At 46.9% G+C, this 21599-nt stretch overlaps 2 protein-coding genes across 7 annotated transcripts in view; one reads left to right on the plus strand and one right to left on the minus strand.

The window, feature by feature from the left end:
* C3H19orf44 (chromosome 3 C19orf44 homolog) overlaps positions 1 to 20397 on the minus strand; it is a 25491-nt gene extending 5094 nt beyond the window's left edge. For 2 of the 6 annotated variants that reach the window (XM_059918178.1, XM_059918180.1), the window contains exons 1-7: positions 20306 to 20397; positions 15290 to 16055; positions 13575 to 13896; positions 9395 to 9468; positions 4022 to 4439; positions 2199 to 2294; positions 486 to 652 (exon numbers count right to left, since the gene is read on the minus strand). In XM_059918178.1, the coding sequence (XP_059774161.1) occupies positions 486 to 652; positions 2199 to 2294; positions 4022 to 4439; positions 9395 to 9468; positions 13575 to 13896; positions 15290 to 16054 (1842 nt within the window). In that variant the 5' untranslated portion in view covers position 16055; positions 20306 to 20397. The other 4 variants (XM_059918181.1, XM_059918179.1, XM_059918183.1 and 1 more) reach the window with 4 other exon arrangements.
* A 158-nt stretch (positions 20398 to 20555) lies between these two features.
* The window catches only part of CALR3 (calreticulin 3), a 30733-nt gene continuing 29689 nt past the window's right edge, over positions 20556 to 21599 (plus strand). Inside the window, exons 1-2 of the mRNA XM_059919771.1 lie at positions 20556 to 20740; positions 20950 to 21051. Of these exons, the coding sequence (XP_059775754.1) occupies positions 20650 to 20740; positions 20950 to 21051 (193 nt within the window). The 5' untranslated portion in view covers positions 20556 to 20649. The remainder of the gene's footprint in view (positions 20741 to 20949; positions 21052 to 21599) is intronic.

Below are 21599 nucleotides of genomic sequence, written 5' to 3' on the forward strand. Positions count from 1 at the left end.
ATTTTACATAGGAAAAATCTAAAGAATATATATCAAGTTGGTAATAGTTATCTCTGAAATTATGGAGAACTTTATAAGCTACATATCTCCAACAAAATTTTTATACAATGTTTTTTGTAATCAGACAAAAAAATAAATTTTGGAGGGAAAAATAGAGGTGAGTGTGACATCCCTTGAGCTTAGCCCTTGGGACTGAGGAGAGGGGCCCTGCCTGTGGTGGCCCACGGGAACGGTCGGTAGAGGGACAGAACCCTCACCGAGGAGGTCACCTGTGGTCCGAGGTCACACAGAGCCTGGGCTGCGGCTGGCTCTCAGTGCCCCTGCCCCGTACCAGCCCTGGTCATGGCCAAAGAGAGAACAGGACTCCTTACACGAGGACTGAAGGTGAAGGTGGCTGGGCCCCCAGCATCCCCGCCACCCCGGGCTGAGCGTGGGAAGCCGCCTGCCCTCTCTTTCCCGGGAAGGGTTAGCTGCACCATGGTCACCTCTTTGGTTTCCTCCAGGGTGTGGTAATGGAATGAGTCCTGGTCCAGGGAGCGCAGGAGGGATGCATGCAGGTGCCGGCTGGCCTCGATGAACTGCTGTGTCAGGCTCAGCTGCTGCTTCAGCACATCGTTGAGCGCCAACACGGCCGGGCTGTATGCTGTCAGGGCTGCACCAGGTTCTGTGTCAGTCGGCAGCCCCCGGGGCCCCATCCCCCTGGCCAGTCCCGCTCCCCGCGAGGGCCCTGCAGCCCCCAACCGTGGACTGTGTCAGGATGCTCTCTGCAGGTGCTGCCACCTTCGGAAGCAGCAAAGGCCTCGCCTATTCTGTGCCTCTCTCTACTCAGTAGTAAATGAACCGCTCTCTTCGCTGACTTTGTGTGGATCTCACACCCTCAGCTCAGCTTCCAGGCAGAACCGGAAGCCTCAACCTTGGCGTCCAACACAAGGAAAGAAGGCCAGTGACACGGCTCCCCAAACTGCAACCGCACGGTGCGAATCTAACACTCCTGAACTGTACACTTAAAAATGGGGAAGAGGGTAAATTTTACACCATGAATTTTTAAACACATAATTAAAATAATTTAAAATGCAATTAAAATATAATAATTAACTAAATAAAAGTACAATTAAAAATAACTGCAACCGGGGCTTCCCTGGTGGCACAGTGGTTAAGAATCTGCCTGCCAATGCAGGGGACATGGGTGCGAGCCCTGGTCCTGGAAGATCCCACGTGCCACGGAGCAACGAAGCCCGTGCGCCACAACTACTGAGCCTGTGCTCTAGAGCCCGCGAGCCACAACTACTGAGCCCGCACGCCACAACTACTAAAGCCCACGTGCCTACAGCCTGTGCTCCGCAACAAGAGAAGCCACCTCAATGAGAAGCCTGCGCACCGCGACAAAGAGTAGCCCCCCGCTCAGCAACAAAGACCCACCGCAGCCAAAAAATAAAAAGATTAAAAATTTTAAAGTTTAAAAATTAAAAAAAAATAACTGCAACTGTTAAAAATGATCATTACTAAGACTACACAGTAACATGGAAAAATCCTTGAGGTTAATATTGTGTTTAAAAACAGGAGATTTTTTTTTAAGGATATAAATATTTCACTTATTGCAACCAATATATCTTAATATCTTCATCTTCTAAAAATGTTAAGAAAATGGAAATGGGGGGAAAAAAGCAGGTTCTAGACGGATCTTTTTTTTTTTTTTTTTTTTTTTTTTCCCCCTTCTTCATTTATTTTTTTTTTTTTTCTTTTTTTTCTTTTTCTTTTTTTTCCTTTTTTTTTTTCTTTTTCTTTTTTTTTTCCTTTTTTTTTCACACACACACACACTAGACGGATCTTTGCTTGTGTCATGTGAGTCATCAGCAGCCCCGTGGGACCTGACACAGACTGGGTTTCCCAAGGTGGCTGCTGGCGTCTTCCTCTTGCCCAAGGCCGGGCTGGGCCTCCCCAGGGCCCCACGACTCTCACACACGCAGCAAGAAGGCAAGTGTCGTGTCCACAGGGCTGGGCCGCTCAGTACTGGCTGAGTGTCTTCCAGAGGAAAACAGCTATGGATTCTGGACAGAAAGGCTCTGAAGGGAACACACAAAATAAAGATGGCCCTGTTGGGGTGGAAGGCTCATAGGTATGTTCCTGGTAGCCTTCCTGTTCTGTCCAACATCGGTGTCCTCGACCTAAGGGACCCACAAGGTGAGCTGGGCTGTTACCTTCTATGGCGTCCGCACTGACGACGTGGCTGGCGATGGGCGAGGGGTCCATGTAGGCACCTCCCAGGGCTGGTCCGATGGCCGCTACGCCGGCCGCTGTCCCAAGGACAAAGGGGGAGAGGTGAGTGGGCAGGATTCAGAGCAATGACTTTCTCATCAACAGGTATGAGGCTGAAATAAGCTACATGAATCTGTCCTTTTCTCTTTCTGAATGTGATGGCCACCCTCCTTGCTTTTTTAACCGTTCCCCCTTTTAAAATTTTCCCAAACCTGCCTCCATCTTTCTGGTAGGTTCTCCCTGTTCAATATATAAGTCAGGTGTGCTGGCTGAAGTGGTCACCACAGCCCAGCGCGGCTGACAACTGTGGCATCGTGCCCTCCCCTGGCTCTGCCCTCCTTCCACAGCTATTTGAGGGCTTCGGAATGTTCCCTGGATTCTAACTGGCCAGTTGATTTACGCTGCCTTTTTTCTCCCTCCTTTCAAAGTCAGGCCGCGTCTAGGAAATCAGCACCACCAATGTTTTATGAAAGCATCTCTTTATTTATTTTTTATTTTTCACTTTTTTTTTTTTAACATCTTTATTGGAGTATAATTGCTTCACAATGGTGTGTTAGTTTCTGCTGTATAACAAAGTGAATCAGCTATACATATACATATATCCCCATATCTCCTCCTTCGTGTGTCTCCTTCCCACCCTCCCTATCCCACCCCTCTAGGTGGTCACAAAGCACCGAGCTATCTCCCTGTGCTATGCGGCTGCTTCCCACTAGCTATCTATTTTACGTTTGGTACTGTATATATGTCCATGCCACTCTCTCACTTCGTCCCAGCTTACCCTTCCCCCCACCCCGTGTCCATCGCTTTAAATTGCAAAAAGAGAAACAAAAATGGGCACATTTGCTGCCCACAGGCTAGGCTGTCAGAAAGGCAGCAGGAGGACGTGGAGAGGGACACAGAGGTTTCTGAGTCACAGAACCAGGGTTTAAAATCCCCTTGAACACCTTCTAGCGATCTGAGTTGGCTCGTCTGACTGACCTTCCTCCCTGAGAAACAGAACAGTCACGCCCCCAGCCAGGTGTGAGGTCCCGGCGGATGTATGACTAAGCTCCCCAAATCCAAATGAACAGACAAAGGGAGAACCGCACCCCAGCGCACAGTCTGGAAACAACAAGCTCTGTCCGTATTGCGGGTGTTGTCTAGACAAGAAAAGGGAGCAGGAGACTCGCTAAAAGCAAGCGACCTTTCCGTCCGGAAGGGCCAAGACCAATGCTGGGGACAGGAGAAACAACGAGCAGTGCCCGCTGCACCCCAGAAGAGAATCCACCGACAAACGCAGCAAGTTCAGACAACCAGCCAGATGGGCGACACAGCAGCCCTTGGAGCCCCATGCTGGGGCCCCACAAAGTGCCTGAGGACAGGCTGTCCCGGAAGGCGGTTCCTGGCACCCTGCGTACCACTGACATTTGGGGCGGGGTCACTCTCTGGCCAGGCCGTCCTGGCCACTGCAGGATGTTGAGCAGCACCCCTGGCCTCCACCCATAGACTTCCCGTCGCCCAGACCTTGCCGATGTCTGTCCCCTGGGGCCAGGATCACCCCAGCTGAGAACCACTGCCTTAGTCTTTGGTTTGAAACCTTTCAGTGTTTTAGAGCTTGGAAGACAGTGGGGAGTACCCAAGGAGCCCCCCTCTTCTGTGGGAGAGGAAACAGGGTGCTGAGGTCCCCCCAGCTGACTAATGACGACAACCCAGACCTCCTGGCCCCGGGGTTCCTGCCTGTCGCTGCCGCTGGCCTGCCCCTCCCTCCTCCAACCAACATGCTTACCCTTAGCCCACTGGTAGGTGAAGGCGGGATCGAGGGTCTGCACAGCCATCTCCTTCACCATGACTCTTGTAACACCCCGGGCCCACTTTTTCCGAGACTTGGGAGTTGGTGGAGGAAGGTCTGTCTTCAGGCTTGCAGAAAATTCAGACCGAGTCGCCAGCGTCCTGTCAGGAGACGCCTCAGAATGGGCCATCGACTCAGATGCTGTTGGACTGGGGGATTTTTCAAAATCTTCCGAATAAGCCGAGCTCACTGTGCTGGCCATAGGTTCCTGAGACTTTGACCCCAGGCTAGAAGTGCCCTTGGGTCCAGGGGACGAGACGGACCGCTGGCTCAGACACTCAGAAATCTCGCTTCCAGAGCGGGGGGCCCCAGCCCACGGGCTTTTGCTGGATGCTTTTTCCCCCTGACCTTCTTTCTAAAACAAAGGAAGGCAGAGGTCACTGGAAAGTGTTTTCGAATGAGCAACAAGCTCGGAATACCACTGAGTTAGACTGAGGGCACCCCAAGGGCCCAGCAGGTGAGGGTCCACGCTGTCCTTCCTAAATTTGGGCAGGCTGAGTATCGTGAGCAGAACTCTTTTTTTTTTTTTAAACATCTTTATTGGAGTATAATTGCTTTACAATGTTGAGTTAGTTTCTGCTGTATAACAAATTGAATCAGCTATATGCATACATATATCCCCATATCCCCTCCCTCTTGCATCTCCTTCCCACCCTCCCTATCCCACCCCGCTAGGGGGTCACAAAGCACCGAGCTGATCTCCCTGTGCTATGCGGCTGCTTCCCACTAGGGATAAATGTAAAATAAATGTAAAATCTATTTTACATTTGGTAGTGTATACGTCAAAGCTACTCTCAGCTGACCCTTCCCTCTCCCCATGTCCTCAAGTCCATTCTCTACATCTGCATCTTTATTCCTGTCCTGCCCCTAGGTTCATCAGAACCATTTTTTTTTTAGATTCCATATATATGTGTTAGCATACGGTATTTGTGTTTCTCTTTCTGACTTACTTCACTCTGTAGGACAGACTCTAGGTCCATCCACCTCACTACAAATAACTCAATTTCATTCCTTTTTATGGCTGAGTAATATTCCATTGTATATATGTGCCACATCTTCTTTATCCATCCATCTGTCGATGGATGCTTACATTGCTTCCATGTCCTGGCTATTGTAAATAGTGCTGCAATGAACATTGTGTACATGACTCTTTTTGAATTATGGTTTTCTCAGGGTATATGCCCAGTAGTGGGATTGCTGGGTCATATGGTAGTTCTATTTTTAGTTTATTAAGGAACCTCCATACTGTTCTCCACAGTGGCTGTATCAATTTACATTCCCACCAACAGTGCAAGAGGGTTCCCTTTTCTCCACACCCTCTCCAGCATTTATTGTTTGTAGATTTTTTGATGACGGCCATTCTGACTGGTGTGAGGTGATACCTCATTCTAGTTTTGATTTGCATTTCTCTAATGATTAGTGATGTTGAGCATCCTTTCATGTGTTTGTTGGCAATCTGTATATCTTCTTTGGAGAAATGTCTATTTAGGTCTTCTGTCCATTTTTGGATTGGGTTGTTTGTTTTTTTGATATTGAGCTGCATGAGCTGCTTGTATATTTTGGAGATTAATCCTTTGTCAGTTGCTTCGTTTGTAGATATTATCTCCCATTCTGAGGGTTGTCTTTTCATCTTGTTTATGGTTCCCATTGCTCTGCAAAAGCCTTTAAGTTTCATTAGGTCCCATTTGTTTATTTTTGTTTTTATTTCCATTTCTCTAGGATGTGGGTCAAAAAGGATGTTGCTGTGACTTACATCATAGGGTGTTCTGCCTATGTTTTCCTCTAAGACTTTTATAGTGTCTGGCCTTACATTTAGGTCTTTAATCCACTGTGAGTTTATTTTTGTGTATGGTGTTAAGAAGTGTTCTAATTTCATTCTTTTATGTGTAGCTGTCCAGTTTTCCCAGCACCACTTATTGAAGAGGCTGTCTTTTCTCCATTGTATACTCTTGCCTCCTTTATCAAAGATAAGGTGACCATATGTGCGTGGGTTTATCTTGGGGCTGTCTGTTCCATTGATCTATATTTCTGTTTTTGTGCCAGTACCATACTGTCTTGATGACTGTAGCTTTGTAGTATAGTCTGAAGTCAGGGAGCCTGATTCTCCAGCTCCGTTTTTCTTTCTCAAGATTGCTTTGGCTATTCGGGGTCTTTTGTGTTTCCATACAAATTGTGAAATTTTTTGTTCTAGTTCTGTGAAAAATGCCATTGGTAGTTTGATAGGGATTGCATTGAATCTGTAGATTGCTTTGGGTAGTCATTTTCACAATGTTGATTCTTCCATTCCAAGAACATGGTATATCTCTCCATTTGTTTGTATCATCTTTAATTTCTTTCATCAGTGTCTTACTGTTTTCTGCATACAGGTCTTTTGTCTCCTTAGGTAGGTTTATTCCTAGGTATTTTATTCTTTTTGTTGCAATGGTAAATGGGAGTGTTTCCTTAATTTCTCTTTCGGATTTTTCATCATTAGTGTATAGGAATGCAAGATATTTCTGTACATTAATTTTGTATCCTGCTACTCTACCAAATTCATTGATTAGCTCTAGTAGTTTTCTGGTAGCATCTTTAGGATTCTCTATGTAAAGTCTGCAAACAGTGACAGCTTTACTTCTTCTTTTCTGATTTGGATTCCCTTTATTTCTTTTTCTTCTCTGATTGCTGTGGCTAAAACTTCCAAAACTATGTTGAATAATAGTGGTGAGAGTGGGCAACCTTGTCTTGTTCCTGATCTTATAGGAAATGGTTTCAGTTTTTCACCACTGAGAATGATGTTGGCTGTGGGTTTGTCATGTATGGACTATATTATGTTGAGGTAGGTTCCATCTATGCCTACCTTCTGGAGAGTTTTTATCATAAATGGGTGTTGAATTTTGTCAAAAGCTTTTTCTGCATCTACTGAGATTATCATATGGTTTTTATCCTTCAATTTGTTAATATGGTGTATCACATTGATTGATTTGCATATATTGAAGAATCCTTGCATTCCTGGGATAAACCCCACTTAATCGTGGTGTATGATCCTTTTAATGTGCTGTTGGATTCTGTTTGCTAGTATTTTGTTGAGGATATCTGCATCTATGTTCATCAGTGATATTGGTCTGTAGTTTTCTTTTTTTGTGACACCTTTGTCTGGTTTTCGTATCAGGGTGATGGTGGCCTTGTAGAATGAGTTTGGGAGTGTTCCTCCCTCTGTTATATTTTGGAAGAGTTTGAGAAGGATAGGTGTTAGCTCTTCTCTAAATGTTTGATAGAATTCTCCTGTGAAGCCACCTGGTCCTGGGCTTTTGTTTGTTGGAAGATTTTTAATCACAGTCTCAATTTCAGTGTTTGTGACTGGTCTGTTTATATTTTCTATTTCTTCCTGGTTCAGTCTTGGAAGGTTGTACTTTTCTAAGAATTTGTCCATTTCTTCCAGGTTGTCCATTTTATTGGCATATAGTTGCTTGTAGTAATCTCTCATGATCCTTTGTATTTCTGCTGTGTGTGTTTTAACTTGTCCTTTTTCATTTCTAATTTTATTGATTTGAGTCCTCTCCCTCTTTTTCTTGATGAGTCTGGCTAATGGTTTATCAATTTTGTTTATCTTCTCAAAGAACCAGCTTTTAGTTTTATTGATCTTTGCTATCATTTCCTTCATTTCTTTTTCATTTATTTCTGATCTGATCTTTATGATTTCTTTCCTTCTGCTAACTTTGGGGGTTTTTTGTTCTTCTTTCTTTAATTGCTTTAGGTGTAAGGTTAGGTTGTTTATTTGAGATTTTTCTTGTTTCCTGAGGTTACCTGAGGATTGTACTGCTATAAACTTCCCTCTTAGAACTGCTTTTTCTGCATCCCATACGTTTTGTGTCATCGTGTTATCACTGTCATTTGTTTCCAAGTATTTTTTGATTTCCTCTTTGATTTCTTCAGTGATCTCTTGGTTATTTAGTAGCGTATTGTTTAGCTTCCATGTGTTTGTATTTTTTACAGTTTTTTTCTTGTAATTGATATCTAGTCTCATAGCGTTGTGGTCGGAAAAGATACTTGATATGATTGCAATTTTCTTGAATTTACCAATGCTTGATTTGCTACCCAAGATATGGTCTATCTTGGAGAATGTTCCATGAGCACTTGAGAAGAAAGTGTATTCTGTTGTTTTTGGATGGAATGTCCTATAAATATCAGTTAAGTCCATGTGTCATTTAAAGCTTGTGTTTCCTTATTTATTTTCATTTTGGATGATCTGTCCATTGGTGAAAGTGGGGTGTTAAAGTCCCCTACTATTATTGTGTTACTGTCGATTTCCCCTTTTATGGCTGTTAGCATTTGCCTTATGTACTGAGGTGCTCCTTATGTTGGGTGCATAAATATTTACCATTGTTATATTTTCTTCTTGGATTGATCCCTTGATCATTATGTAGTGTCCTTCTTTGTCTCTTGTAATAGTCTTTATTTTAAAGTCAATTTTGTCTGATATGAGAATTGCTACTCCAACTTTCTTTTGATTTCCAGTTGCATGGAATATCTTTTTCCATCCCCTCACTTTCAATCTGTATGTGTCCCTAGGTCTGAAGTGGGTCTCTTGTAGACAGCATATATATGGGTCTTGTTTTTGTATCCATTCAGCCAGTCTATGTCTTTTGGTTGGAGCATTTAATCCATTTACATTTAAGGTAATTATCGATATGTATGTTCCTCTTACCATTTTCTTAATTGTTTTGGGTTTGTTTCTGTAGGTCTTTTCCTTCTCTTGTGTTTCTGTGATCAGAACTCTTGAAACCCTTCAGCACGAGGCTGCTGCACTTAGCACTGATGGTGTGAGCATGTGTAGCTGGCACGTGGGTGAAATCTGTTAAAGTGCCATTATTATGTATTATCAAAACATGCGTTGATAATGAGGTGGTTACTAATACAGAAAGAATCACCACGGGGCGATGCAACAAGTACAGGTTAGTGCAGGTACTGTTTTGGGGAAGCTGAAGTGGGATCTGCTTTACTCTTCTGATACGTTAAATAGCTCTATCCTGTTATTACCTAAATCAGGGTGTCAACCCATGGCACGCTGACATTTGAGACACGAACATTCTTTGCAGCGGGGGCCATCCTATGCATTGTGGGACACTGGCACAGGACATCCCGGACTGCCACCCACTGGATGCCAGTAGCACCCTGCACCCCAGTCATGACCACAGTGTTGCCAGACATTGCCAAGTGTCCCCTAGGGGAGCAATCGCCCCCAGGTGAGAACCACTGACCTAAATGAGGCATAACGGTTGCAAGCCGTTCTACCCAAAGGCCTAAAACGAAAAATCAGTTCATTGTACTTACTTTCTGTTCCAAGGCTGATTTCTCACTGACAGCTGGAGCCAGATCATCAAGGGATAAAATGTTTATTCTCAAATCTGTAATCAAAAATGTAACATGCCGATATTTACTCCACATGCGTTTACCATCCTGTTGTAGGCACCGGGCTAAGTGCTAGGGACAGGAAGAGCAGAAGGCGTGCGGTCTCTGTCCTCAGAAAGCGAGCCCAGGGGTCCAAGTGCTTTTTCTCTAAAGGGCTAGGTCGTAAATATTTTTGGCTTTTCGGGCTAGTCTGCCTCTGTCACCATTGATCAGCTCTGCCCTCATGATTCGAAAGCCACCACGGACCGTGTGTAAACAAATGGGTATGGCTGTGTCCCAATAAAATGTTATTTATAGGGACTTCCCCCATGGTTCTGCAGTTAAGACTCCGGTCTTCCAAAGCAGGGGATGTGGGTTCGATCCCTGGTCGGGGAACTGAAATCCCACATGCCGCGCAGTGCGGCCAAAAACAAAAAAAAACCTTTATTCATAAAAACAGACGACTGGCCTTCCCTGGTGGCGCACTGGTTAAGAATCCACCTGCCAGTGCAGGGGACATGGGTTCGAGCCCTGGTCCAGGAAGATCTCACATGCCACGGAGCAACTAAGCCCACGAGCCACAACTACTGAAACCCACGCGCCCTAGAGCCCGTGCTCTGCAACAAGAGAAGCCACCCCAATGAGAAGCCCGCGCTCCACAACGAAGAGTAGCCCCCGCTCATCGCAACTAGAAGAAAGCCCGCACGCAGCAATGAAGACCCAACACAGCCAAAAATAAATAAATAAAACATTTTAAAAAAATTTTTTTAAATGAAAGAAGAGCCAAGTATTGTGAACACGTGTGCAGGGACCCCAGAGGTCTGATAGGAGGGAGTTATAACCTCAAGGTGGTTGGAGATTTGGCTGGGGAAGGAGGAGCTGACACCAGGTCTGGCCACAGGATCTGCAGGACCCAGTGCAAAGAAAAAACAAAACAACAACAAAAAAACAGAGGATGGGGTAATTCCCAGTTGTTAGGACTCTGCGTTTTCACTGCCGAGGGCCCGGGTTCAATCCCTGGTTGGGGAACTAAGGAACTAAGATCCCACAGGACGCGCAGTGGCCCAAAAAAACAAAGCAAAACAAACAAACAAAACACAGACCACAGACCTCTCAGCCCCTGGCCTAGACACAGGAGACGATCACGATGCAAGGAAGGACGCCCAGTGACACGTGTGCTTGAGGTAGGAGAGGGGGGCCCTCTGCTGGGGGACTAGCACCTCGTCCTAAGTTCTCATTTAAAGCAAGTTAAGGGCACTTAATTCTGTGGTGCCAGCTGGCCAGTCGCCAGCGCCCAGATGCCTTGGGTGCAGGTCACTCAGGAGCAGGAAGGCTCTGTGCAGTTTGGGTGTCCCAGCAGGTTTCTGCCCCATCAGTATGCGAGCCCACTCCTCCCCAGGACGGGGGAGGCCGACGGGCTGCCAGTATCGGCAGGGATTCCATCACGTGGCTCATTTCAGGCCCGAGGCACAGAGGCTGTGTGTGTGCGTGTGCGCGCGTGCGCACGCAGTTAGGGGTGGAGAGGGCGGGGGGTCCACCCTGCGGGGCCTCAAAACTCAAGCAGGTACATGATCCAATCATGGCTGAGTTGAACAGACACTTCGAGGGGGGCCTAAGGTGTCTAGAGGCTTCCACGGAGGGCACGTGCTAGGTTGGAGGGATGAGTCTCCCTGCGGAGGCAGGATGAGACCCCCGGTTCTAGGAACAGGCAGGGACAGTTAGCAGGAGCAGACGGGAGCAGGGCCCTCCTGCAGGTGGCACAGTGCTGGGGATGAGCAGGAGATGGAAGACGGAGCCGTCTACTCTCTTTGCAAAGGTCAGCTGAGTGCAGCCCCAAACACCAGGCTGCCTGGCGGCATAAGACCCAGATCAAAGCCCAGCTCATCACTCTAGCGTGAGGGTCTCGCCCCCCCTCCGAGCTCCTCTAACACTGCCAGTTACCACAATGCACGTGACACGTAAGTCCTGAGACACGTTCATGGGCAAAGCCTCTGAACTAAGCCATCCCAGCCGGCTCGGGCCAAGGCACTGCGGGAGACTGTGGACGAGCTCTCCGGAACAGTGTTGTCACTGGCTGAGGAATAACGTTATTGTCACATCAGCCAACCCGGACACACACACGCTTACTGAGCAGGAGGCCCCACTGAGGCACTCCACAGGCACGAGCTCACGGACACAGCTCTGCCCCACGTTACAGATGAGGAGACCACGGCACAGAGAGCCTGAGACCGCATGGCCAGAAAGAGGTGGAGCAAGGATGTCCACCCCAGGTATGCTGGACCCCAAACTCAGACTGGTACTCACCACTCCCTGCTACGTGCCGCCCTTGAGGCTGCATCAGAATGAGGGAAGGCAGGGTCTGGACACCGAGGGGGCCCTCCAGGCCAGCAGCGAGGACTGAGGGGCAGCCTGGATGGGCAGCCCAGGAGGGCAGGAACCTGGGTCTGGCGCCTGCCCCGCCAGCTACACCCACCTTCTCACCCACACCTGCCAGGCTGGCGTGGACACCCACTCACCAGCCCCTTGGGCCCGAAGATCCGAGACCGTATCAGTGAGGTGCCAAATGGCATCCGGCCGATGGTGGCCCCTGAGGGGGCTCAAAGGGATTTCCTCACATCCGTGAGCCCGTCTCGCTGCCTTCTCCAACCCTCACAGGGGCGCGTGGCAGGGACTCTTGCTGGCCGTGCTTCTCCTCCCTGCCCCCTACGTGGTGGTACCTTGGCATCTTGAATATTTTGACCTGCAGGAATCTGAGACACAGCAGGGGCTGCAAGGACTCCCCAACCTTCTCCGCTGAATCAGGTCGTAAGGCCCTCAGGTAAGAAGATGTGCCTTCCCTCTACCTGGAGGAAAGGAGCATCCTTATGTCCAAGACGGGGGGACACTGAGCAACCCCGACTACATCTCCCCTCATCTACTACCCTTGGCTCATATCCTTCCGTCTATCACATTCTCCCATAACTATTCTACTCCCCATCAAACGTAGCAGAAGGTGCGACCGTTTCTTCAGGTTTCCATTTCCTTATGAAGGCTCCTGTGTCACATAAAACGTACATTAAATATTTATTTAATACCTGAATGCTCTTCTCCTGTTAACCTGTCCTTTGTCACAGAGCCCCAGCCAAGAACCCAGAAGGACACAAGGAAAAAGCTATTTTTCCTCCCCTACAACTGATTCACAGGCTGTGGATCACCCTGGCACTTGGGGGCAGGGGCGAGTTGGCTTGTTTGTCATCCTGTTCCTGACACCACGACGCCTGGCACGTGCTGGCACACAGCAGGCGCTCGAGACACAGTTATTTAACTCGGATTTGATGATCAGGCACCCCAGATGGGAGAAATCAATGTTGGCTGCACATCTTTTTTCTTTCTGCTCTTTCTTAAATACATACAATGTTAAAATAAAAATCACGTTGAATGATGGTGAAATAATAAAAATGTTTATGAGGGACTTCCCTGGTGGCGCAGTGGTTAAGAATCTACCTGCCAATGCAGGGGACACGGGTTCGAGCCCTGGTCGGGGAAGATCCCACATGCCGCAGAGCAACTAAGCCCGTGCGCCACAACTACTGAGCCTGCACTCTAGAGCCCACGAGCCACAACTACTGAAGCCTGCATGCCTAGAGCCTGTGCTCTGCAACAAGAGAAGCCACCACAATGAGAAGCCCACGCACCACAAGGAAGAGTAGCCCCCACTCGCCGCAACTAGAGAAAGGCTGTGCGCAGCAACGAAGACCCAACGCAGCCAAAAATAAATAAATAAATTTATAAAAAAAAAAAAGTTTGTGACTGGTTAGATATTGGTTTCTTTTTCTGGATTTAAAAAGGAAAGGAAGCAAATTTCTCTTTTACAACAAGGAAAACTGCCTTGCCGTCCTCTTGCACGAGGCTCTAGAAGGATTTCTGTTTTTGCTCTGTCATTGGGTAGGGTTACCAGAAGAAGGCTTTAAAGACAGAACAAAAAAATCTGACATGCCCCTCAACTAGGAAAGAAGGTCAGGAAGCCAAGGGTGTGACTCGCACCCCTCAAGACAATACCCTGGGACCACCACGCCAGGGACCCTAGAGGCGGTCTCGCCCTTCCTGCCCCGGGGTGACAACTCTGCGCAAGGACGAGGGTTACCGTTTAGACTTTCATCGGCGGCTTCTGAGGGAGACTCATCCTGAGGCCCAGCCTCACTCCTTCTCAGGGAGGACGAGAGCTTGCCATCCCCCACTGTCGAGGGCACAGACTTCGGAAAGGCGCTGGGGATGGAAAGCGATGCCGTGTGGGAGGCTGTGTCCTCTGAAATGGGAATCTGTGGGGAGCGAGTTCTCGAGCCAGCACTGCGAAGGGTCCCATCTGCTGACCGTGAGGTTGGCAGACGTGATGTCGGAAATGGCTTTGAGCTGGAAAGATCCTTCCTGGGCAGCGAAAGGACTCTCAGTTGATTTGGGACCTGATCCTACTTTGGCAGAAACAAAAGAAGGGAAATTACCAAACATACGCTACATAAGTCCTTATCATCGGACATCGTGGCTGGTGGAGAGCATGAGTCCTTGGTGATCAAATCGTTATCCCTCTCTGCCCCTTTCTCTCCTTTCCCCTCATCTCTGGAAGTCAAGGTACAACATTTAGACAAGATAATACTGGGATTAGAAATACTCCACAAATAATCAGAAATATCACTTTGCTTTCAAATACATATTGTTAATTACACATTTTCTAAACTAAGGCCCCTGAGAACATGGATCTTCAACAGAGTCAGAATCAATATGCAGATTTTTCCCCTTAAAATGCAGCCTTCCCATCACTTCACACCAACTAGGATGGCTATAACCAAAAAAAAAACAAAAAAACCCAAAAAATAACAAGTGTTGGTGAGGATGTGGAGAAATTGGAACCCTCATACACTGCTGGTGGGAATGTAAAACGGTGCAGTCACTGTGGGAAACAGTTTCTCTGTTCCTCAATGAGTTACACACAGAATTACTACAAGACCCAAGAGTTCGACTCCTAGGTATAAACCCAAAGAATTGAAAACAGGGACTCAAACAGATACTTGTACACTATTCACAATCCCCAAAAGGCAGAAACAACCCATATGTCCATCAATGGACAAATGGATAAATAAAATGTGGTCCATCCACACAATGGAATATTACTCAGCCACAGAAAGGAATGAAGCACTGACACATGCTACAATGTGAGTGAACCTCGTAAACATCATGCTAAGGGAAAGAAACCAGACACAAAAGGCCACAGGTTGTATGATTCCATTACACGAGATGTCTAGAACAGGCAAACCCACAGAGACAGAAAGCAGATTAGTGGTTGTTAGGGTCTGGGGGAGGGGGAAACAGGGAGGGATTACTGGGTAAGGGTCTCCTTTTGGCATGATGAAAATGTTTTGGAACTAGACAGAGGTGGTGGTTACACAACATCATGAATGCACTAAATGCCACTGAACTGTTCATTGGCATTGAACAGTTGGAAAATGGAAATGCAGCCTTCCCAAGTTAGTGATTCCTGTGTGGTACAACCAACAAGTAGGCATGGATCACCAATGGCAGTGATCACAGCTGGTGTTGGATCAGTCATACAAAGTGCTGTCCTGGGGTGTATACAGTTACGAGGCTCCACATAGAGCAAAACTGCCTGATGTGTCCCAAATCCTGTCCCTTACAGAGCAGACCAGCAATGGGTACCCGTGATTGGCTGAAACCCAACCTCTCCTCATCAAACACTTTCTGAAGTGTTTACAGGTGATGGCTCTCTTCAAAAGTCTCTAGTGCTATGACAGAAAGGTACAAATGCAAAGTACATACAAGTACAAAATAAATACATGCAAACCTTACCGAGACTAGTTTTGTTTGTTCTTTCTCACTGACTTTGGGGCTGGTGAAACCTTGATTTGTGGATGCTTCTTTTTCGCTAGAAGATTCCATCAAGCTTCCCAGCAACTCTTTCATTTCCTCTTCATCACTGTCTGGAGGATCCAGTCTTCTAGGAGGTGTTTTCTCTTTGGGTGTTTGAAAATCCCTCTCTTTCCCAACATGTGCTTCAGGGGATATCTTTTCCACAGATGCTTCTCTCTTCTTTAGAAACCTACTGACCTTCCCACTCGGCATGTCACTCTCAGGGACAGGAATTTCAAGGGCCTGTTTCTGGGAGGTTTTGTCTGTGTTCTGTGAAGAAAGGTCAACCGTCCTTCTGGGGGGATTTTCGTCTGCTCTGCTAGGAAGCCGGTCCTCAGAGGTCTTCAGGTCAGGTTCCACGTCAGACAGATCCATCTGCACCTTCCGGGTCCTGATCTTGGTTTCTATCTGGGCCAGCTTTGTGAGCGCAGCATTGGCCCTGACCTTCGAGGCAGTGGTCGAAGCTCTACCTGAAGAGAGCCAGGGCCCACTCCCCAGGAAAGCATTCTCTTTCGGGAGTGTGTGTTTTCCACCCATAGTCTGGTTTCTTTTTAGAAATCTGCTCGGACCGGGTGCTATTTTGGTAAGACTTCTACTGATTTCCAAGTTCTGGATTTCTTCCATCTTTGAATCTTCTAAGGAAATATCACTGAAGTCGCCAAAGATATCACGCACGGGACGGCTGTTTTTTCTTACTGAAGCCATTCTAGGGAGTAAAGAAAGAAAACTTACAGTAAGAATACCTGATGTTCAGACTGCACATCCAAATCTCTCAATGCTTCCCACCACCTGGGAGAGGCCACATCCCCCTTTGCCATCTGGCCAGAGCCTCCCCTTCAAGCCCGATGATGACAACGAAAATAATAAGACACCTGGTATGTTATCATTGAACTATGCCGTTCAAGGCCAGGTCTTAAGTGAGACATGTTACATATTAAAGACGAGAGCCAGTGCTTCTCAGGCCCAGCAGTATGCCTGGCACTCTGCTCAGAGCTACAGTATCTCATTTAATCCTCACTTGACACTGAGACTCGGTCGTTGTCATGCCTCTTGCATAGAGAAGAGGAAGGAAATGAAGGTCTCCACAGTTTAGGTCACCTGGCCAGCGAGTAACAGAGCCAAATTCAAAGCTCAGGCCAAGGCCAAAGGTCCCACTCGCTCCCACAGTGCTTCACTGCCTCTCCAGTTGCCCCACCTCTACTCCGAGTGAGTCCTATTACCCAGTTGCACCCCAAGTCTGGTCTCCTCCTTTATCCAAGTGTCCTCAGTTCTCTCAAAAAGAGCTGTTGAAACACAATCTGTATATTTAGTGAGCTCCCCAGAAATCTTATTTTACTTACAGTGTGAGAACTACTGCCCTGGGAGCAGGGAAGGGGGCTATGGACAGACACAGACCCCCCACCAAAGGTCGGCCATGTGTTGTATGTGTGTGCTGGTGTACAGTTTTCTGGGGAAAAGGGCCAGAGTTTTCATCATATTCTCAGAGTTCCCATGTGCCCCTGAAGGAATATGAACAATTCACTCCAAGATTTACCAAGGTTTCAAAAGATTTTAAAGACTTAAAAAAATGGAAAAATATGGCATGGGTGTGTGTTTGCTGCAGGCCCTTTAGTAAGGAACTTGGCAACAGCAATGAAAATGTGAAATGCACAGACCCTGTGCCATCACAATTCCACGTCTGGGAATTTACCTACAACGCCCATAGAGATGTATGGTCAAGGGATATCTTGGCAGCATTGTTTGTACTCATCAGAATCCTGATCCTATCCATACAGGCTCAATGAAGTCCAGATAAGCACAGGCAGACAATGGAATACCATGCAGCTGTTAAAAGGAATGGGGGAGGGCTTCCCTGGTGGCGCAGTGGTTGAGAATCTGCCTGCTAATGCAGGGAACACGGGTTCGAGCCCTGGTCTGGGAAGATCCCACATGCTGCGGAGCAACTAGGCCCGTGAGCCACAACTACTGAGCCTGCGCTCCACAACGAGAGGCCTGAGAGGCCGGCGCACCGCGATGAAGAGGGGCCCCCTCTTGCCGCAACTAGAGGAAACCCTCACACATAAACGAAGACCCAACACAGCCCAAAAAATAAATAAATAAATAAATATTTTTAAAAAAAAAAAAGGAATGGGGAGATCTGTGTGCATAATAATGTCTCCAGCATAATGATCTGTGAGGCAGAAAAGAAAAGATGCAGAACCATGCCTCAGCTCCATACTGTTTGAATGTTTTAGCAAGGCCATGTGTTACTTTTATTTAAAAAAATGTACTGTGAGACCCCCAAAAAGCCTTTTTTTTCCCCCCCCTCTGTCCACTTGGAAAACCACCTTATTGGGATTGCCAGACTAAATACAGGACACCCAGTTATTTGAATTTCAGATAAATAGCAAATAATTTAAAACATATAAGTATGACCCAAATATTTTTATCCTAAAAGGTAATGTTCCAAATTTTTTTTAAATTTGTTTTATTTATTTATTTTTGGCTGCTTTGGTTCTTCGTTGCTGTGTGCAGCTTTCTCTAGTCGCGGTGAGTGGGGGCTACTCTTTGCTGCGGTGCGCGGGCTTCTCACTGCGGTGGCTTCTCTTGTTGCGGAGCACAGGCTCTAGGCATGCGGGCTTCAGTAGTTGTGGCACACGGGCTCAGTAGTTGTGGCTCTCGGGCTCTAGAGTGCAGGCTCAGTAGTTGTGGCACACGGGCTTTGTTGCTCCACGGCATGTGGGATCTTCCCGGACCGGTGCTGGAACCCGTGTCCCCTGCATTGGCAGGCGGATTCTTAACCACTGCACCACCAGGGGAGCCCCTAAATATTTTTATACTAAAAAATCATCTGTTGTTTATCTGAAACTGAAATTCAACTGGGTGTCCAGTATTTTGATTTGTTAAACCTGGCAACCCTACATCTTATATACCTTTCAAAGCTGAGTTCAAATATTTTGTGCAATGCATTTAACCCATCCCCTAAGATTCTGTACAAGAATGAATTATTTTTATTATTTTACTGTCTGTTTCTCTGACTAGTGTGCTTGCTTGCTCATCCCTATCTTAACCACCCTGTGTACTAAAAGTGCCCAGCACAGGCCTGACCACAGGAGTCAATGAATCAAAAATCACACCCAACAGAAACAGTGCAGAATTCCTAGTGTGAGTGACCCTGGTCAAGTTACTTAACCACTGTGCCTCAGCTTGCTCATCTGTAAAAAGGGAATAATAACTATTATCCTCACAGGATTCCTATGTTCAGTGTGGGGCATAGAATAAGCATACAATAAAATTTAGATAGCAGTAATGACAGTATTTGGACTACCTGCATAACAGGCTAACTTTTAGCTGTAAGGACATGGTGAAGGGGAAGTAGAAAGCACTGGAACAACGTCAACAGCTATCTTTGTGGGTATTTTTGTAGGCAAGGCCCAGGGCACTCTGTGGGTCAGAGGAAAAGCCTGACCACCAGGCCAGGTTTTCTGGCATCTAGTTCTTCTGAAAGTTTCCCTAGGTTTAAAAAAAATTTTTTAATAAAAAAATTAAATAAAATAAATAATTTTTTAAAAAAGAATTTTAAGAAAAAGGGATTTCTCTCTGGTGGCCTAGTGGTTAGGATTCCAGGCTTTCACTGCCATGGCCCAGGTTCAATCCCTGCTCCAGGAGCTGAGATCCCACAAGCTGCACGGCGCAGCCAAAATAAATAAATAAGATAAAATAAGATAATTTTAAAAATAAATCAATAATGTTTAAAAGGGTAAATTTCATGTTATGTACATTTTACCACAACTAAAATATATATTTTTTAATTAAAAAATTTTTATTGAAGTACAGTTGATTTACAATATTGTGTTAGTTTCAGAAATAGATGTATTTTTAAAACACATAACTAAAAATAAACCAATAGGTAAAAGATGTTAACCGATATTTCACCAAAACAAAAATATACAAATGGCCAATAAGCACATGAAAAGATGTTCAACATCAGCCATGAGGGAAATTCAAATCAAAACCACTATAAGATCCACTTCATACCCACGAGGGTGGCTATAATCAAAACTACAGAAAATAACAAATGGTTGGCGGAGGGTGTGAAGAAACTGGAACCTTCATACCCCTTTGGAGGAGACTATAAAATGACGCAGCTGACAACCTGGAAAACGGTCTGGTAGTTCCTCAAAAAGTTAAACATCGTTACCATATGATCCAGCAATTCCACTCCCGTGAAGCCCAAGATAACTGAAATGTATGCAAATGTTCATAATAGTTCTTATTCATAATAGACAAAAAGTGGAAACAACCCAAATATCCGTTAACTAGTGAATGGATGAGAACTGAGGTCCATCCATAAATGAGATACTATTCAGTAATAAAAAAGAACAAATAATGACACACACAACACGCATATACGTCAAACACACCATACTAAGGGAAAATACCAGATGATGCAAAAAACCACACACTGTATAATTCCAGTTATAAGGATTGTCCAGAAAAGGTAAATCTATAGACTCAGAAAGCCCATCAGTGGTTGCCTGGGGCTGGGAGTGGTAGTGGAGATAGACTGCAAAGGGGCAGGAGAGATACACTTGGGGTGACTGACAAGTTCTAAAGCTGGATAGTAGTGATGATTGCACCACTTGGTAAATTTACTAAAAATAACGGGAATTGTACGCTTAGAAGGGGTGAATTGTATAGTATGTAAGTGAATTATCGATGAAGTTGTTAAAAACAAATAAACCAAAATTTGAAAACACAGTCGCCCCACAGACCATCGAGCTCTTTCTTCCCCCAGGCCTGGAGCGACCCACATCGTACCACGTTCGCTAGTGGGCCCCGGACTGGGAAAATGAGGCGCTAGGCCGCTCTCCCGCCGCCCGACCTGCCCAGCTCCGGAGCGCGTCCCATTTCCCTGCAACTCCTCTCCCGAGACCGGGCATTAAGCCCGGCCACCGCCCAGCCAACCCCGCCAACCTCCTCCCACGAAGTCCTTCCGCGGAGGTCGCCACCGTTCTCGGCCGGACTCTCGGGCCAGAGGGGACCGTTGACCCCGCCAGCGGCGCCAGGGCGAAAGAGACTACACCTCCCGGTGCTCCCCGCGCCCCAACGACCAATAGCGCTCCATGTCACAATCGCGAGGCGTCATGGGAATGGTAGTTTGAAGGGGGACCCGGCGTGCACCGCGCGTCAAGGCCCAATGGTGTCTCGGGTCACAATAGCGAGGCGTGACGGGAGTAGTTCCGGGAAGGGCCCGGCGCGCCGCGGAGACTCCTGTGCGCAAAGGGGCGGTTACGAGAAGAGGTGGCCGCGCCCTCTCCATGGCCGACGCTCGTGTCCCGCTCTGGGCAGTCTGTGTGCTGCGGCTGGCGCTGGCAACAGTCTACTTCCAGGAGGACTTTCTAGATGGAGGTGAAGGGGCTACGCCCGTGGCGGAAGCTTAAGCTCCCTCATACCCCAATGCCCAACGGATGGCCCGAGTTGCCATCGGCCCCGCCTGTCGCTGAGGAATCGGTGGTGGCAAAACCTCGAAGCTTCGAAGCCTCGAGGGCCCCCATCACTCTCCCCACGACCCAGATTAACAGTTTTCAGCCCTAACCGGTGTTATTTCCCCCCAACAGAGCGCTGGAGGAACCGATGGGTGCAGTCCACCAATGACTCCCAATTTGGGTATTTTAGACTCTCGTCCGGGAAATTTTATGGTCATAAAGAGAAAGACAAAGGTTAGTGTAGGAATCGTGAGAAAATCAAGTTGAATGTTAAACCCCCCATAGCAACCTTTCAAGGTAGGTGTGGCACAGCCCTAACACCCATTTCACAGGTCGGGAAACAGGCATGGGTAGGGTCTTTTTGTCTTCTCTCTCTTTTCTTGACCAAGATAACCCCTCTTTACAAGCACTAGTCAAATGGGTTTGGAGAGCCGAGGGTCTTGCCCTACAGAAGGAAAAAGTTTAGAAGGTACTTCTCTTTTATTTTCACGTTAAAGAGAAAAACAGAGTAAAAGTTATATGCCGTCAAGCACACGGATCTTTGGGGGTCCAATAGGATGAATGTTTACAACTGCACACTGAGGTCAAGATAGGAATGTTTTCAGGGCCCACCTCCACCCCCAGAGTCTTCCCTTCTGGCCTACCCCCCCCCCCCCCACCAAGTCAGTAGTCTCCAAGTACCAAGAATAACCTCTATTCTGGCTTCTCATTCCTGATGATCAAAGGTAGGCAAACTACAGCTCCTCTACTGCCTGTTTTTTGTACAACCAGTTAGCTGAGAG

This window comes from Balaenoptera ricei, chromosome 3 (genome assembly GCF_028023285.1).
Source record: "Balaenoptera ricei isolate mBalRic1 chromosome 3, mBalRic1.hap2, whole genome shotgun sequence".
In the NCBI taxonomy this organism is placed as follows: Eukaryota; Metazoa; Chordata; class Mammalia; order Artiodactyla; family Balaenopteridae; genus Balaenoptera; species Balaenoptera ricei.